The following is an 18,129-nucleotide window of genomic DNA, read 5'->3' as shown; positions in this document are numbered from 1 at the left end:
TGATGAAAAGAGGAGCTGCCTGCTGGATTTCCCTGGAAAAACCTGAAAACAGAGTACCAGGTCCTGGTGAGGATGAGGATTATTGGGGATGGGAGCTGATAATTCCTGACTTCATCCTGATCCTTCCTACGAATGCAAAAAGAACTGCATTTTGGCAGGGAAAAAATGCCTGCATGTGGGGAATGATAAAATCCTGTGGTAGCTCAGGCTAAACAGTGCAGGAGGATCCAAACCAAACCATATGTTACTCAGCAAGACTCTTCTCCTGCTTAGACAAGATGGCATCAGAGCTGTGCAAATGTCTCTCTGTGAACCAGGATTATTTTCCAGCCCAGATCCTCAGGGACCCTGACCCAGCAGCAGAAGAGCTTTGAAAACAATATCAAGAATTTCCCAATCTGTGGCCTCATTTCTCTGGAATTCCAACAAACCCCATCACCCAGCCCTGGATCCAGCCCCATTCTCACAGCCTACCTGCCACGAGCATCTCATTCCCTCCCATCCTCCCACCTCATCCCTCCCACACACAGCACAAAGGGAAACCTTCTGTGATCCACAGAGAAATAAAGGTTTAGTGACAAAACCCCACCAAGTTTAAATGCAATCCTCTGAAATACAAATAAACTGGAACAAAGTGAGCTTGGTGGCACAATAAAAGAGGGTTGAATGATCCAGAAACACACACCCTTTAAATAAAACATCTGGATTGTTTTTCAATTCTTCGCTTGTGACAACAGCCCTGAAATCCAAAACCAGATTTAAAAGATGCAGAAACTGAAGAGCTGCTGCAGCCTCAGCACCAAGGAGAAATGAAGGAATATTCACAAGCAAATCTTCAGGGACTGCTTGTCTCATCCTGCCTTTGCAAACTGACCAGTGAAGTCATCAAACCAGAAATACAAATTGCAGACAATGCTTACAGTAGTTACATTTTCTTCCATGCAGCCACAAAAGCAGAGAGACCTTCAATGAGCAACTGCTGCCAACAAAACAGTACCAGGAACAATTGGGAGTAGTGGGATTTTTGCTTAGGGGTTGAAATAGCATTTGAACTTTTAAATAGAAGTCTTCTTTTAAAAAAACTATTCCCAGTTTTAAAAGCAAAATGCCATTTTGGCTAAAAACCGTGTAAAAATACTGAAATAAATTGATAAACCCCAACGTGACAAACATGTTGTAAGACAGTTTCTTTCCCCTGTGAAAACAATAGCTTTGGAGAAGGTCCATATTGCATCATTTAAGGATAAATAGCTAAACTGAGGGCACTGGTTGGCACTGCTGTCACATGAAATGAAATAACACTCTGCTCCCCGAGGAACCATTTCCAGCTGACACAACTGAGCTCACACCAAACCCTAGGTAGTTTTTATACCATCAACTTGTCTCTGAGTCATTAGGCTTTTATATTCAGGCAGAAATCTAACAAATGTCTCCTATCTAAGCAGTTGATATGTATCTCTCTCTCTCTGGCTAAGCACACAACATCTGAAAGGCCTCCTTTGTCCAGAAAGCCACACAGATTTCTAGCCAGAGAGATGTGTGAATGTTGAGCTGAGGGCTTCTCATCACTCTTTCTGACACACTCAGAGTGAAAAGTCCCTCTTTGTCCCAGTGATACTCAAGCAAATTAGTAAAATCAAAGGAAAAAAAACAAAAAACAAAAAAACAAAACAAAGCAATACCAAAAAAAAGGGGGGAAAAATCCCCAAAAAACATCCTAAAGTGGAAAAGAAAGTCAGGAAAAAAAAAAAAAAGAAAAAAAGAAAAAATAGTTAACATTTTTTGCTCATAAGACAAACCAAATATGTTTCACATTGAAAAATGTTCAGGTGCCCTACCTCAAGATTCTGTAAAATACTGAATTCAGAGTAAGGTAGCTAAAGCATTCCACTCCTTGATATTTTTAACCAAGGAAATTCAGACACCATGAAACAAGGGTCCAGAAAAATGTAATACTGTTCAGAATCTCCCACTCTGCGTGCCCATGCATCTCATTTCAAACACTTACCCATGCTGAAGAACCCTTTTTAAGGGTTCTATTACTCTGACAGTGACAATATTCTGGACAGGCTGCAAAAACAAATCTGCAGAAATTCTGCACCACTTACTCATGGTGCACTGGGACACAAAGTGAACCCTCACATCCCAATTCCCTGGGCAGAGCCTGGATCCAACCCCCCCAGACAGTGTTTTTTGCTGCTGAGGTGAACCCCAACCTCAGATTCCAACATCCCCCATCCTGCAGGGCTGAAACCTGGGGGTGCACAGGTCTGGCCTCAAGACCTATGGCAAGAAAATCAAAACCTATTCAACTCCAGCTTCTAAAAACACCACAAATCCTTCAGGAGAGGACAGTGTGTGGGAATGGAGGCTGTTTTGGCAAGTGGTGGCCTGTGATAAAGCCAAAGTCCTGTTACTTGTTCAACTGGTTTGTTGCTTGTGGCATCATCCTCTCCAGAACTGCTCATTGCCAGCCACAAACAATTGTTAAATGTATTACATGTGATGCTGTTGTGTGCATTTTAAATCTGGCACTTGCTTTTGTTTCTTGCTCAAAAGCATCATTATCTTAATCAAGCTGTCCAAGATCTGATATAGTATCTCCCCTATTTTTACTTTATTACAGTCTTTTTTTCTATTTTGGGGTGCTTTCTGGATGCCTGGCTAAGCAACTCCCTCCCTTTGGTCTTCAAAAGTCTTCCTGAAAAATACCTCTCTGTATCTGGTACCTAGTTACCACAATAATAATCACCTTAGAAACATCATAAATATACAATTAAATAGGATTCTGTTCCAAAGCCCATTAAGGCTGCAACATTTTTTCCAACAAGCTGTGGGATCAGGCCCCAAAATACTTGAAATATTTTTTTTCCATCTTCAGACTGCTAATACAGAACATATTTCCTTTTTTGCATTTCTCCCCTCCCTAACAGCCCAACCCTGATTTCCTTGAGACGCCCATCGCTGTGCTAAGGCCTTCCCTCTATCCCACCCCTACCGCAATCTGCTATAATTTATTAATTCCCTCCTTCACTTCCCTTTCCTCAGCAGGAATGATGTGCTGGCTTGGTTGTTGGGGTAAGAAAAGGTTTTTGAAACTCTTTATCTACTTTCTGTTACCTGTCTGCGCAGGGGGATTCGCTTGGTCAGCTTGTGCACAGCGGGCTGGCTGCTGAAATCCGGCTTCTTGGGGGTGTTCTTCATGCGGCACAGGATCACTGTCAGCACCATGCAGGCTATCAGGAACACCCCTATGCAGTAAATTGCTATTTCCAGGTAGTCTGGAGAGGCTGGGTATTCCTTTTCTTTCTCAGGAGCTGGATGGGAAGGTTTCAGGAGGGAACAATCAGGCCACAGGGTTAGCAAAAAGGCAGCGTTCGGGACAGCACTTGGAGCAAGTAAAATATAAAATATAATCGATTCTTGTGTGATATTCAGAGCACTGGATGTTTGAGCCATCTTGTAATCTGAGGGTAATTCTTTTTTCCAGATTACTGCTTTGATTTTTCAGTTTGCATTGAGTGTGAGCTTGTGTATCCAAGTACGCATACACAAACATACACACATGTGTATGCCTAGGTAGGTACGTACATATACATTGAAATATTGCATGATTAAGGATAATTTTAGAGGGAAGAAAAAACTGTCCAAACTAGGCTCAGGTTCATTTTGTTACTCGAGTCAAAATGAAAGAGCACTGCAATTAGTGTGAACCACACAAAAGCACATCCAAAGATTAATTAGCTAGCCTGAATGAAAAATGTCTAAATCTGAAAATTAATGTTTGGGTTTGAGCCTGCTTAAGTCTGCCTGTTTCTTCAAAATTTGCAGTAGGATCTCAAAATATTCAAAATTTGCAGTAGGATCTCCCCCTTACAGAGGGAAGGGAGGATGAATCAGTCCCCCATCATCTATAAACTCAGCTTAGGGGTTTCAAAAGGGTTTCAAGGAGCTGGCTGTCCAGCTGCTCAACCAGCTGTGTTTCATGCTGGGTGCCCAACTCCCCTGAGGTCCTTTAAGGAGCCCAGTGCTGGATTAAAAAGCATAATTGAAGTGAAAAGCGAATTGGCAGCAACACGTTAATTAACGAGCCCTCTTCTTCGAGGACTGTGGTCTTTCAAGTAACCTCATCAGTGGTTACTGGCCTATGAGATTAGATTTGGGAGGGAGTGGTTCTCCAGGGCTGTTACTCTGATTGAAACCATTTTGAAGCTATCTTCAAGACAGTTATATGTGCAAACAGTGTCCCTAATCCCTTATCTGGGATTCAACCCCCGGATAAACAGCATTCCACAGCCATCAGCGGTCACTCCGCAAGCAATGCACGTTTCAAGCTGAAATTTTCATGTGTCTTTCCAGGCTTAGAAAAATACTTTGTTCAAGAAAATTGGTTTAAAAAAAAATTCAAGCACTTGTAAAATGCAAACACTGCCAGCAGAAGCAAGCTCTACACAAGCACTGCTCTGCCTGCTTGGTGACACCTCACAGGCTCGGGGTTCAGTTCAGAGTGAGATGGAATAAAGCTGCCTTGTTCAATATATTTCAATAAAAGGTAAGAAATTATCTGCAGACAGTGGGAACCTTTAACTCCCACATTGTGAGCCTCAGCAACACACACATGCAGGTTTTGTACTTCTTACTTAGGATTAACAATTAATAAATGTTAAGCACAAGATGACCCAGCAAACCTCAGGTGGTTCATGTTTTTTTTCCAAAGGAACTCCTGAGGCAGCTGCCAACAGTTATAAATGAGAAAATTTGACTAATGTCAAAACCAGCTACAGTTACATCTTCTAACAGCTGATAATAATTTTCAGGCAATAAAGCACATTGATGTTTGTTTCTTTTAAGGACAGAAACATCATCAACCCCAGAACAGCAAGACATGCTTTGCAGTAGAAGCAAATGACTACTTGTTTCCTCAGAGCATGCAATGTTTAAAGATGCACGGAGCCGATTCCCAAGATATGGAAGGCACTGCTTCTGTACATGATCCTCTGGCATTGAAACTGGAATTTCCATGAGAGATTTGCATGATAGGTAAAAGTGAATTGAAGTACACTGAACAGCTCAGGCATTTTAATGAGCCAGTACATACCTATGGCCAAATTAGTTCCAAACTTTGTAACGAACTGAATTTCATCCTCTTGACAAAGTTTACAACGATTTACAGGCTGATTTTCAGTTGTCTCATTGAAGTGCTAAGGAAATGCAGCTCCTTAGCATTTCTGACAATGTAAAAACATTTCAATTAAGTGCAATAGCCACACATTCCACCTCCTTTTTCGTTGCTGTTGCTGTTTGGTTTTTGGAGTTGCAAACACATGACAGAACAACTCACTGGCTTGAGACAACTGCACTTAAAAAGCCAAAATCATTGTAAAAGTCTTTTTTTTTTTAGACAGAAGCCGTGCTAATTCTGCAGCAATCAACAAGGGGAGGGGGGGAAAAAAAGAGGAAAAACCACAGAAAGAGAGCAGTGTATACCTGGCAGAACTGTCAACCATGCAGTGTGAAAGGATATCCCAATAGAATTACCCGCCAAGCATGTATACTCCCCAGCATCCTCAAAAGTTACATTCCGTATATAGAGAACCTCAATTTCTTTGTCCGTGGTGTTAACACCGGCAGCCTAAAAAAAAACAAGAGGGAAGCAAGAGAAAAAGCTAGACACTGAGAGAATTTTTGTGGATAGGGAGATGGAGCCACAGGGCTTTGCACTTGGTAGAGGCAGAGGTGGAGAGATGCAAAGCTCCTTCCCCATCCACAATCCCTCATCCAAAAGGCATTTACCAACAGGTCCCAGCTCACCTCAGAAAGTAATCAACACCCTTCACCAGACCTAAACTCACCACCTAAACATGCATGCAATCAAAAGACATGGAAAAATTCACCCACAAATCTTTAATTTTTTTTCCTTCTTCTTTTATGACAAGAGAAAGTTGAAAGGAAAAGAAAGAGAAAACAAAGTAGGACAGAATGCGGGATCCTTCATGTGTAGAGACCTGTTTCAGAGGAAAGAATTTACCATAAAAGCATACTCAAAAATTATGAAAAAGGGGTGAATTCTGCTCCAAAAGACAACTTAGTAGCTGTCTTAGATTGTATGATCCTTGCATCACCCACTGCACAGCACTTTTGAGTAGTAACTACTACTGTACATTGTGAAGAGTTGCCAAATCTTGTTTAAATCTCAAATCTGGAAATATTTGATGATTTGCCTAGAAGCACAGTGAAAAGTATCCCAACTCTTGCTCAAAAATCAGAGATCTTGTTCAGTTGTGGCTCTCACAGGTAGGACAGAAAATACTTCAAAGGTTTGAGAACCAGGAGATGAAAATAAAACATATTTTTCTACATCTTCAAGATTGAGGGGAAAAAAACTTTGCACATTTTGTGGTTTTTACTGGTCATCTTCCAGACTTGTTGCTTGACATTGTGCACCAATCCAAGTATCAGTGATTATCCAAACTCATACAAATGGAGTCAATCTTAGGCCTGGAACTTCCCAGCCGCCCCAAGATGCGTACATCAGGGCATCAGCATCAAGATCTCAGTAATGGAGGTTTAGAGAAATTAATGTTTGCTACTTTTGATCTCTGTTCCATTCAAAAATGTTACTTTGAAATACAAATCAGGGAATAAATACCTTTTTATTGGACAATTTTGAGGTAAATTTAGTTGTAGGCTGCAGTCACATGGTCGCCTTTCTTTATTGTTACTGCTGAGTAAAACCCAGTTAGTAATGGGTGAGTAAGACCTGGAAAAACCCACCCCACCTGCACAGTCACAGTGACTAAATTGACCTGACTTGTGCTCCAGGGGGTTTTTATGTGAACAGGTCATATATATACACACCTATGTGTAAATATAAATACACACTGCTAGGCTGTAATTACATTATTCAAGGAGTATCCTCTGTGTGAACTGCAGAGTATGCAGAATTAGCAACAAAACTGTTCAACACACACACACACAGACACAAAGACACCAAAGAGAGAATAAAGATCAGCAAACAGAAACCAAAGCAGTGCTTCTGGTACAGAGAATATTGTGGGAATTTTTCCATGGCTGCTGGTGTAACACCAGCTGCACCACCAAAGGAGGATTACACATATACCACCAAGGCCAGAGAGTATCCTACAAGCTGCCTGCAGTCTCCCAAAGCACCATTTTTTCCAGCTTGCTTTAAAAAACATTGTTACCTTGTACACTTGGCAGAACAGAGAGCCAGGCAGACTGGTTGGCCTCCCCTATATAATTGGAGACCTTACAAATATATTCTCCAGCGTCCGCCTCTGTCACATTGTACAGTGTCAGCACTTCAGCATTGGAACTATTTATCCCCGAGTGCTAGAACAGACCAATAACACAGGAGAACAACGTCACTGCTGCCCACAATGGACACCAATCTGTCTATGGTCCCACCACCAACACGGCACCAGAATATTCCACATCAGCCTCTAAACATTGAAGGGTTTGGGGTTTTGTTGGGTTTTTTTGTTTGTTTGTTTGTTTTTGTTTTTGTTTTTTCCTTTTAGTTGTTTGGTTTTCTCACATCCGCAGCATCACACGAGGAGCTAGAAAACAGCAGCGTGGGGGGGAAAGGAATCCACCTGGGCAGGTACTGCATGGGACAAGCAGGTACAGAGCTGGCTGTCCTGCCTGACAGAGTTTTGGCAATGCCACCCAGCTTGGAAAGCTTCAGTTTCCCTGGTCAGGCTTGCTCCAAACTGGCAGGAATGACAGTACCAATACACTGCTCCAAACCAGACACCTCTGCAGGCTCAGCATCCAGACAGCCCAGTCCTCCAGCAAGCTTTTGGAAGCAGCTGCCACGTTTCTTTGAGATCAAGAGGTTGAAGAAACATTAAAGAAATGGAGTAGATTGTCCCAGGTATGTTTTAGATGCTTTCTACTCATGCAAACATGTCAATGATATTTTTTAGAAGGATTTTCATTTTTGTTCTGAACAAGTCATGCCTGGAACATTCATATATAAAGGACTTTTCATGGAAGTAAAAAGGAGCAAAACAGTGTCTATAAGCTGCACAGTTAGCATTCAGACAAGCAAATGTTTATCTAACTCATCATTTCACTTTAACATAAACATCTCCACTTTCAAAAGAAGCACAGAACTCAAAATCCTTGGATTTACACCACGCTCTAAAGAAGGCATCGCCGCTGCCGGCATCTGCGAAGCCTCACCTTTAAAACCTGGAGATAAGGCAGCCCATCTGGCCCGTATTTACTGCCGTTCCTCTCCACGTGCTTTATCCACTGGATGTGGGGCTGGGCATCGCTGTAGACCTTGCAGACAAACTCCACGTCCCCTCCGACCACGGCGGAGGCGTTGGCGGGGAGCCCCGCCTGCAGGATGGGCCGGTGCGGGGAGCGCTCTGCGCCAGCAGGGAACGAACGAACGGCGGGGAGAGAGGGAGAGAGAGAGAGAGAGAGAGAGAAATAAAGATGCATAAATAAGCAGGGCTGCCAAGAAAACTGTAAGTGAACCCCAGCCAAAAAGCCCTGTAAGCCTGTTGGCTGACTCCTCCGAAATAACACCGCAGCCAAAGCGTGTAACAAAACCTGCAGTTCAAAGGAGATGGCTTGAGTGCTACACTTGTAATTTAAAGAATAGCCATTCTGGGGGGAGAAGGGGAAAACCCTGCTTAAACACTTTGCTCATTTTCTATGGTTTAACTCAGACCTAATTAGGTAAAATATCTCCTTTTGTGTTTTTTTAAGCTACCGTAATTAAGTTACCTCTGAGCTCTATAATATCTTGAATTGACTAGACCTCCACACATTAAGAAGAAATATTGTTGATTATTTTTGTTTAATTAATTGATTATTAAAAAGAAAAATTTATACACATTAAGAATAAATATTATTAATTTTGAATAATTATTGTTTTAAAATATGTTAAAATAAACCAAAAGCAATTTCTCAAAGTAGTAGCAGAAGCCTCAGCATGCAGGATGTACAAATGAGGCAGCTCAGCTTCCTAAAATGCTCTAATCAGTGCCACCGCCACCACCACCACTCTCTGCTTCACCCAGACACAGCAGCAGAAACACTGCTTCATTCTTATTCTCACCAAGACACAGGCAAACACAGAGCTCTCTGGAAAACTGAAGTGTGTTTAATGTGAGCCAATTCAGTTTCTAATCTATGCCCAGGCGTAAGCACTTCTCACACATTTTCAGTCAGCCTCTCATGGGGAGTAGCTGAGGGAATTGGGGTTCTTTAGCCTGGAGAAAAAGAGGTTCAGGAGGGACCTTCTCACTCCCTGACAGGAGGTTTTAGCCAGGTGGGAGTCAGGCTCTTCTCACAGGTGACAAGTGACAGGATGAGAGGACATGGCCTCAGGTTGTGCCAGGGGAGGTTTGGATTGGATATCAGGAAAAATTCCCCGACCAAAAGGATTGCCCAGCTTTGGAACAGGCTGCCCAGGGAGGGCATCTAAAAGTCATGTGTGCAGATGTGACACCTGAGGACGTGGTTTGGTGGCAGCCTTGGCAGTGCTGGTTTGATGGTTGGACTCAATTATTTCATAGGGCTTTTGCAACCTAAACAATGCTATGAATCAGAAGTGAAATGCTCACTGGCCATCCCCAGCCTCAGCTCCCCGTTCTCCCCTGCTCCAGGAATTCTTTCAAAGATAAGTAAAAAATAGCAGACCTAAATATTTATTTTTAGAGGCTATATACTGTAAAAGCTCTGACATTACAAGCCAAATCAGCTGAATTTCAAACCAAGCATTCCTTCTTAAACATACTTGTCTCCAATAAATTGTTTCACAAGCAAACATTGTGAGTATAATAGCAAATAATGATGCCATTGAACAATGGGATCTTTTATACAGTCCAATATATTTGGCATGCAGCAAACATCTACTGGGAATTTATTCACTGAGGCTGTGCTGGCAGCACACTACAAAGCAGCAGTCTTATTTTACTTGTGGCAAAAGTGCATTTGCATTGCAGTTACTAAATTATTCCATGGCTATGTGTGTCATTTTCGAAGATCTAGGAACAGTTTCATATTTTTTAATTTGTAAATTGCAGTAGAACATATAAATTATTATTTTACAGTTCTGGAGAGAACTTTTAGTTTCTCACCTTATACTAAATAAGCTCTAATTCCATCTCCCTCATTCCTTCATTTGGGTACAAAACCAGCAAGAAAAAATCTCCCTTTAATAGAAACCTTACACCATCTTCCAAAACTTATTACAGCTGCCTTCGGTATAAAATGAAACCTTAGAGAATGTTATTTAAAATGTTTTTTAGAAGTCAGTAGGCCTCATGTTTCATTTCTCCACATCAGGGTTTGATTTCCTTTGTGACCTTATTCTCTGCCCTTTAACAAACCAGAGAATGGGGCCTGAAACATCTTGGAAAAGTTCCTACTATGCCAGCATCCACACACGAGATGTGTTTAGTTTATCTTGATAGCCATCAATGATTTAATCTTTTATTGATGACTGTCAAGCATTTCCTCTACCAAAAAAGAGGAGGCAAAGCAAAGGAGTAAAAGCAGAGTTCCCACACTCTTGGCCCCCAATGTCATTAAAAAAAAATTAAAGTGTGTGCATGTGGACAAGTACATATGTACGGCCGCTTCTGAAATTTCTTCTCTAAAGGCAAAAGTGTTAAAAATAAACTTTTGTTGCCCTGCCACACATGGATCAGTGTTCACCAGCTCCTTCGCTTCAGCACAGAGGAGTAGTCCTGTGCCCACACAGGCAAACAGCACAGGAGAACAAAACCATCACCATTTAGGTTGCAAATCCAGCAGGCTTCATGGCAAACCTGGGGTCCAAAGAGCCCACAAAATACACTCAGAAATGGGGAAAATAGCTACAAAGAAACTTCCACTAATTACCAAAGACCAAGCTTAATTTTGTACAGCACCTTTTCCTGGAAATACTCATTTCAGGACGTTATCCAAAAACATCCTGAAGTTATCCTACTTCTCTGCAAACCCACACACATCTAAGGACTCTGTTAAGCACAGGTACTGTCAAAGCCATGTTCATAAATCTCACGTCACTATTCTGCATTTAAAATACAAGCTGTACATTTGTAAGCAGATATCATCACTCAAACAGCTAGCTGCACTAATATTAGATGGAAACAGTGTGTTCCTTTTTACTGAACACCAGCAAAGGAGTCAAAGTTGCCTTTAAAAAAATCTTTAAGGCTGCTGAAAGTGATATTATCATTACCTAATAATTATAATCAGGATCATCACTAAAACATTGTGATCAGATACATCTCTACTTATTTAAAACAATTTTTTCATACAAAACAAGCTGGCAACAAATCTCATAGCTCTGGTGCCTGATTTTACTATTCCTCTTGTTCATTAATATTGAAGAAACACCTTGAGAAATAAATATATGCTGCCTGAACACTGACATTTCAGTGTTACAATCTCACTGATGACACAATTTGTTATAAAATCAAGTCAAAAACTTATGCTATAACACAGAAAATCACCCCCAACCTGCTTTGTGCTGGATCCCACCATAAGAGACAGGATACCAGCTTGCAGTATAGATACAAAACCAACATCATCCCTATCTGAGGAATTAGTTATCTGCAAAACACAGAGTCAAAATGACTGCTCACATGAGATATATCAGATTCAAGGCCACAAGCACCTACATTTTACACCACCATAAAAGTGCCCAGGGCTTGAGCATTTCTGCTCATTTATCTGTAGACAAACAGAGTTGCTATCTGAAGGGACGACTGACAAAGAGACCTTGCCCAAAAGGCTTAGAGGAAGCTGTCATTTAGCCTGTTAATGTTAAAAGTTCAAAATACCTCCTTTCAAGAGACAAAACTACAAAGAATCCAGGAAAGCTGGAAAACCACAGGTTCAAAAAAAAAGCAAACCTGGTACAATGGAAGGAGCTCCCCGGGAAGTTCCAAGCACTGCAGGACCCCTAGAGATGGTGGGAGCCTGTCCTTCTGCTGGAAATGACTATTGGAGCCTACACACTTCACAAGGAATCCTGAGAACTGGCTCCTTATGGAATTTAAGCCCCTGAACAGAGGATTCTTACAAAAGGGACTCATCTCTTCCCCATCTTGGCTTTATTTCCTTTTTTTTTTTTTTTTTTTTTTTTTGTTTGGTTGGGTTTTTTTTTGTTTTTTTTGTTTTTTTGTTTTTTTGCTGGCTGGAGGAACGGAGAGAGGAGAGAAAGAAGAAAGTGATGCAGCCGTAGGAGGTGAAGATGCTGGGGTGTGGAGGTGGGTGGCAGGGGCCAAACCCCAGCCCTCAGAGCCAAGGGAGACCTGTAGACACCAGCCCTGGAGCAGGATGGAGCAGCCATGGGAAGGGAGGCTGCTGGCCAAGCAGGCGGCAGAGGGGAGATGCAGGGCAGGAATTGCTGCTGCCAGAGGCCAGTGGAGAGGGATTGTGGCTGAGAGAGTGGCACTGCTGCCACCAGAGAGCCTTGGCAGGGACAGCAGACAATAACCCCGGAAGGGGGGAGCTCCAGGACCTCGGCCAGGCCAAGTCTCCTTAGCAACCTGGCTGTGCCAGGGGCTGAGAAGAGCTCTGGGAATTGTCTCTCCAAGCCTCCTTGTCACCCCAGCACAGATAGTTCAGGACCTTTCAGGGGAGCTAAAAGCCAGAACCAAAGCCCATTGAAGTCAGGGGGAAAACTCACAGGGAATTCAATGGGCTTTGCATAAGGCATCCGATTCATTGAAAAAAAAGAAAATGAAAACTACTCTTATTTTCTGCTTTTGAATGTGCTTGTTTCCTCTCCTTGCAAATGTGGGATTCAAGTGTGGGCTAGAAAAATAAAAGCTTAATAGCAAATGCAAGACCAAGCATGAGTTCTGGGGACAATGGAGAGATCCTCAATTAAGGGGGGAAATGAGAGAGAAAAAAATTACCTAATATTTAGCTAGACACATTTATCAGAGCCTTCAATCACAGTTTTGAAATGTTACTGACTTCTAAGAACTCATCTTGATGGCTGCCACTGAGCAACTACAGAGGGATCCCTCAAATGATGCCTCTGAGCACCAGTTCTGGATCAATAGCCCCTGGTAGAAGTTCTGTACATTCAGTCAGCACTAAATGAGCAATGAAGTAGTTCCAGCTGTCACTGAAAACACAGACCTGCCACACCCTCTTCTTCCCTTGCCCTGGTCAGCACAGCACCCTCAGCTCTAGTTGCTTATTTTGCCTGACTCCAAGCCTGGGAAACATTCAGCAGCAGCCTGGACCCTGTTTGGATAAAACACTATTCACTCCCAGCCACCTTCCTTCAGATGCTGCAACATCTGTTGCTTTGGAAGATGCTAATTATGCTGTAAATTATGGGTCTCAAAAGCATCCTCCAGCATTTTAGGCCAGACTGTAACCACAGCCTCTTGCATTGGCTTTGGCTTCACACTGTAAACTTCCAAGATTGAGTTGCAAGCCTTAAAAAAATTAACCACAGCCCTTTCATTGCAGGCTTGGACTGAAACATTCCTACCCCTGTGTTTCACCAACAAGCAGCACTTTCCCACCATTTCCACTGAAGTGCCACCCATCTCTGGGACACTCAGAGCCCTTTCCAGCAGTGTCACCCATCTCTGGGACACTCAGAGCCCTTTCCAGCAGTGTCACCCATCTCTGGGACACTCAGAGTCCTCTCCTGGTGCCCTCATCCAACATTACCCACGGGATTACCAAATCTGCTCCATCAGGAAGGGCATTTCCATGGTAACTTTCCAGGTAACTTAACCACTGAAGGCAGGAAGGTGTAACCTCTCAGGTGTAGCTCCAGCTTCCCACAGCACACCCGTTACACCTCAAAGCTGAAACAGGATTTGCTCTCAGAAGTGGCCCTAGTGATCACTCCAGTCTCAGTCTGAGGGAACAACTCCCTCCATCTGTGCAAGCCACTCTGCCTCTGTGCTCCTTTTTTGGCATCCCTGGAGAGACTGTATATGTAGGTGCTGTTATTGCTGGCTCTGGTGCTGTTTTTGGTGATGTGGGTACCTGCTACAGGATTGGAGCATTTACTAAAGTCAAGGGGCCAGCCACAGGACATCAGTGCCTGATCAGCATCTATTTGGGCTAAATATCAATCACTAAAAGAAAGATTATAAGATCATTAAACCCTTGCTGTTCAGTGAAAGGTGACTTTCAGGTTTCTATCCTGTACTAGCTGAATGCAAAGGAACCAGTCTGAAAGGAGAAAAACAAGGATTGCCATACTTCATGAAAGATCCCACCTACACTAACTGCAAATCCATTCACAAGCACTCAGGCTGGATTAATCATTGTTCTGTGAATCAGAGAGCCTTTCTGAGGTGAGTTCCAGGGGCAACTCCAGAATGAGGAATTGCAAATTGAGTTTCTCCATAAATCCAGCATTATCCGAGTTCATACACTGGACCCTGTTTGGAACCAGACTTGCACTCCACACCCCGAGGTGGAGAGGTGTAGGAGGAGTCCAACCAAAGAGATGCCAGCCCCCACAGGAATTTCCTCCTTCAAGGTCGCTTGCTGCACATGGGCCAAGCCAAACCTCTGCCTCCTCTCCCCAGCACAAATCCATTGCTTAGGGGAACCTGTGCTCTCTGAAATCCTGGAAGCAGAACACTCCTGACTCCACTGTTTGGTCTGTGGCATGGAGGAGAAAGGCTGAGTGCTGGCTGCTCTTTCAGAAGATCAGAAAGAACCAAGCAGGTGCAGGCAGAACACCTCTGCTAATTAATGTCACACATCCATGGGCCAGGAGCTGAGCAGCTCCACCAGCTGCACATCACTTTGGGTTTCTCTCTGCACAAGATGAGGCACTGCGTGTTATTTACAGCCGGTTCAGAAGTGCTGCTCAGCTGTCATGTTCCACTCAAACAGACACACAGACAAACCCCTCCAATCATCACTTCCTGGGTAATTTACACACGCCGAGGTAGAGCCCACAGCAAGTTAGGGATGATGCTCTCTTCCTAAACTCTGCAAAATCACAAGATGCTTGGAGGCTGGAAGGATTAACATCACTGTCATAAAACAGTAAGAGATAAAGACCATCCTTGGCAAGAACACTTGATAAAGAACAGGAGCCTCTCAGGCAGACTTGCAGAACAGCTTATGGATCAGACCAGCACTACAGTACTGATGATATCACACCTCACAAATTTTGGCATCTTTTAACCAGTAGGTATTAGCCAACACATGGCTCATGGCTACTCCATGCTCCAGTACATCAGGAATCTCCAGAAGTCTCCATGAGCAGCACTTCCTACTGGCCCAACACTACTTGAAGAAATCATTTTGGTGGCCAAAGCTCAAAGGTGCATCGCTGCAACTGGAGGTCCAGGGAATCTGGCACAGGGACCTGGGGCCAACCTCCATCACCATTATCTTTGTCCTTTAATTTAAAAGCCCTTTACACAAATTTGAGGCACTTCTTGCTGCTTTGTGTCTCACTCTGGGCCCCACCCCCCAGCTCTGCTCTGGTTTTTGGGCAGTACCAGCAGTCAGCACAGAGCGAGACAGCAGGGAACCAGACTCCACATATCCTTGCTGTCACTAAATACTTCCACAAGAAGTTAAACATTTGAATGTTATTAAAATATTCTAATGCTAAAGATTAAAGTTCTGTCACATATTTCAAAGCAGAACCTATAGCAAAGCCTCTGCCACTCCCTCCACCCTCCTTGAGACACTCAAGCCCTTCTACTCACCGAGGCCAGCTAAGTAAAAGGCAGTGCCTTTTAAAAATCTTTACAGAAGTTAAGCAGGTGTGTTCAAACTCTTTGTCCTAGGCTTCACCACCTTCACCTCTAATTTTAAGTAATGGCACTCTTTCCCAAGCAGGTGCTCCCACTGATGTTATCCCATCTGTCTTCCTTGGATAGCTCTACAGCAGAGCTTCAGCTCTGTGTCCTATCTGCATTTTAGCTAAAGAATCCATCTCTGCACACCTTTACACCTCTTCCTCACGGGGCAACAAGGTGGGGAAGAGACAGCAAGCAAGACTGACCTATTTGGCTTGATACATTGATGTCAATGAAAACAGTACCAAACATTTGGTCATAATAAAACCCCCCATATTGTAAATAAAAACAGTACAAAAAAAAAAAAAAAAAAAAAAAAAAAAGTCAGAATCAGAACTAGTTAAAAGCTGTCCTTTCAAATCACACATATATCTGAGGGTTAAAAGAGACAGGGACATCCAGCAAGCCTGAGGCTATGGCAGGAAACATGAATGCTCTTGTTTTAAAACATGAAATTATCAACAGGATTTTAAGACCAGTTTGTCCTTAAAAGCAAAGCCCTATTGTCAGGCTGACAGCGTGGGCTCCATCAGCCCCAAGGAGCAGAAAAAGTCATAGCAGCAAGAGTTGTACAAAACTAATCTTGGAGCTCCCTTGCAGTGTCCCTCACGCAGTGCATGCATAAGCAAATGCTTCATACATGTCTGAACAAAGGGTGGAGAGGCCTTATTTTAGTGTGAAAAAATTATGGCAAACAGAACAATGAGAGGCTACAATTTTCATTGATATTCTTTTCAGGGTACCCTAAAAGAAAAAGGCTACAAGAGAATATGAAAAACAGCTTGTGACTTCTCACAGACAAGTGGTAAAATTTTATTGTTCTGGCTGTTCCCAGAGACTGCATTAATTTTTACACCCAGAGATATCATCCTTTGTACTGTGCACAGCTCCCAGCACTCAGCTGCTGTATAATAACCAGAGACAATGCTGGGTCCAGCATCACTGGAATGGGCTCTCCAGTAGGCTTTGCCAAAGGTTTACTGCATGCCTGGCAAACTGCATCCCTCCCACAGGGATGATGTCCTCTCCCAGCTGCAGTGGCTTTAACTCACCAGTGCACCCAGGGATGCCATAAAGCACACGGGGGGAGTTATTATTTCTGCTGGTATTGTGACCCAACCACAGATTTCTCATCTGCCAAATTTCCTTGCCTGAAAACAGCTCTGCCTTTAAAGTAAAATGGAAAAGATTATGTAAAGCTTTAAAAGCACTCCTTACATTTCTGCACTTCTCCCCCCTTTTCTTACACAGCACACTTGCTCTATTGAGCAATGCAGGTGTGAAATTATTGGAAGAACTGTGGAATTCACCCTTCCCCAGCTCCCTGCCAGACACAGCCAACCAGCAGCTGACTGACCATACCAACTGTGCAGGTCTCAGGGCAGAAAAGAAGCTCCAGCACCCAGAATTTCAGAGCTGGACAGTCCTGGCTCAGCCTCATGACATGTCTGTGTCAGCCCCCACTGAGCCCTTTGGGCTTCCCTTCCCTGCTGGTGAAGTTTGGAGACATCCCTCCATCAGCATCACATTCCCTTCTGCAACACACAGTCCACTGTTCTGAAAGCTGGGCCAGGTGCTGAAAACTGCTCATAGGAAGACCCTGATTCTACATATTCATCATTTTATTTCCAGTAATTTGGGTAAATTCAAGTAAATTTCACAAGATGCCACAGCGTTCACAGGCTGGCCACGCTTGGACACAAACTTGGTGCTCCAGAACTGCAAAGCTGATTTATTAACTTTCCACAGCTCTTGTCCTGTAGGTAATTTTCTTCCTAGCACTGGTACAGTGCCTTGTCTGGATTAAAGATGAAGATAATATTGAGAACATACTGATGGTTTGGTGGCTGCTGAGCAGCTCTCACATGCAGTCAAGGACCTGTCAGCTCCTCGTGCTGCCCTGCCAGCAGAGATAACAGGGGGGCACAAGGAGCTGGGGGGGACACAGCCAGGAGAGCTGACCCCAGCAGACCAAAGAGATATTCCAGACCAAATACTCAGTGTATAAATTGTGGGGAAAGCTGGCCAGGAGCCACTCAGAGACTGGCTGAGCTCCGGTCAGTCAGTGGTGAGCAACAGTTTTTCATTTGCATCACCTGACTTTCTCGAGTCTTATTTCTCTTTTCCTTATTTTCTTTTTCATTATTACCATTATATTTAAATTATTAAACTGCTCTTATCTCAACCTACGAGTCCTCAGTTCTGCCGTTCTGAATCTCTCCCCCACCCCATGGTGAGGAATAAGGAAGAGTTGCGTGAGGCTTGTGGGGGATAATCCACAATATTCCTGCACCCCCATTTTCCTGCCTCTCAGCATAAATGGACA

General features: G+C 43.3%; 1 protein-coding gene across 3 annotated transcripts in view; it reads right to left on the bottom strand.

Annotated features, from left to right (window-relative positions):
* The window catches only part of FGFR2 (fibroblast growth factor receptor 2), an 80,929-nt gene that overhangs the window by 21,758 nt on the left and 41,042 nt on the right, over positions 1–18,129 (bottom strand). For 2 of the 3 annotated variants that reach the window (XM_041461440.1, XM_041461442.1), the window contains 3 exons: positions 8,209–8,399; positions 5,488–5,632; positions 3,121–3,317 (listed from right to left, as the gene is read on the bottom strand). In XM_041461440.1, coding sequence (XP_041317374.1) covers positions 3,121–3,317; positions 5,488–5,632; positions 8,209–8,399 — 533 coding nt within the window. Of the gene's footprint in view, positions 1–3,114; positions 3,318–5,487; positions 5,633–8,208; positions 8,400–18,129 lie in introns of all 3 variants that reach the window. The other variant, XM_041461441.1, reaches the window with a different exon arrangement.

This window comes from Pyrgilauda ruficollis, unplaced genomic scaffold, assembly GCF_017590135.1.
Source record: "Pyrgilauda ruficollis isolate IOZ18807 unplaced genomic scaffold, ASM1759013v1 scaffold15, whole genome shotgun sequence".
Classification (NCBI taxonomy): domain Eukaryota; kingdom Metazoa; phylum Chordata; class Aves; order Passeriformes; family Passeridae; genus Pyrgilauda; species Pyrgilauda ruficollis.
This window is presented reverse-complemented; position numbering and strand designations above follow the sequence as displayed.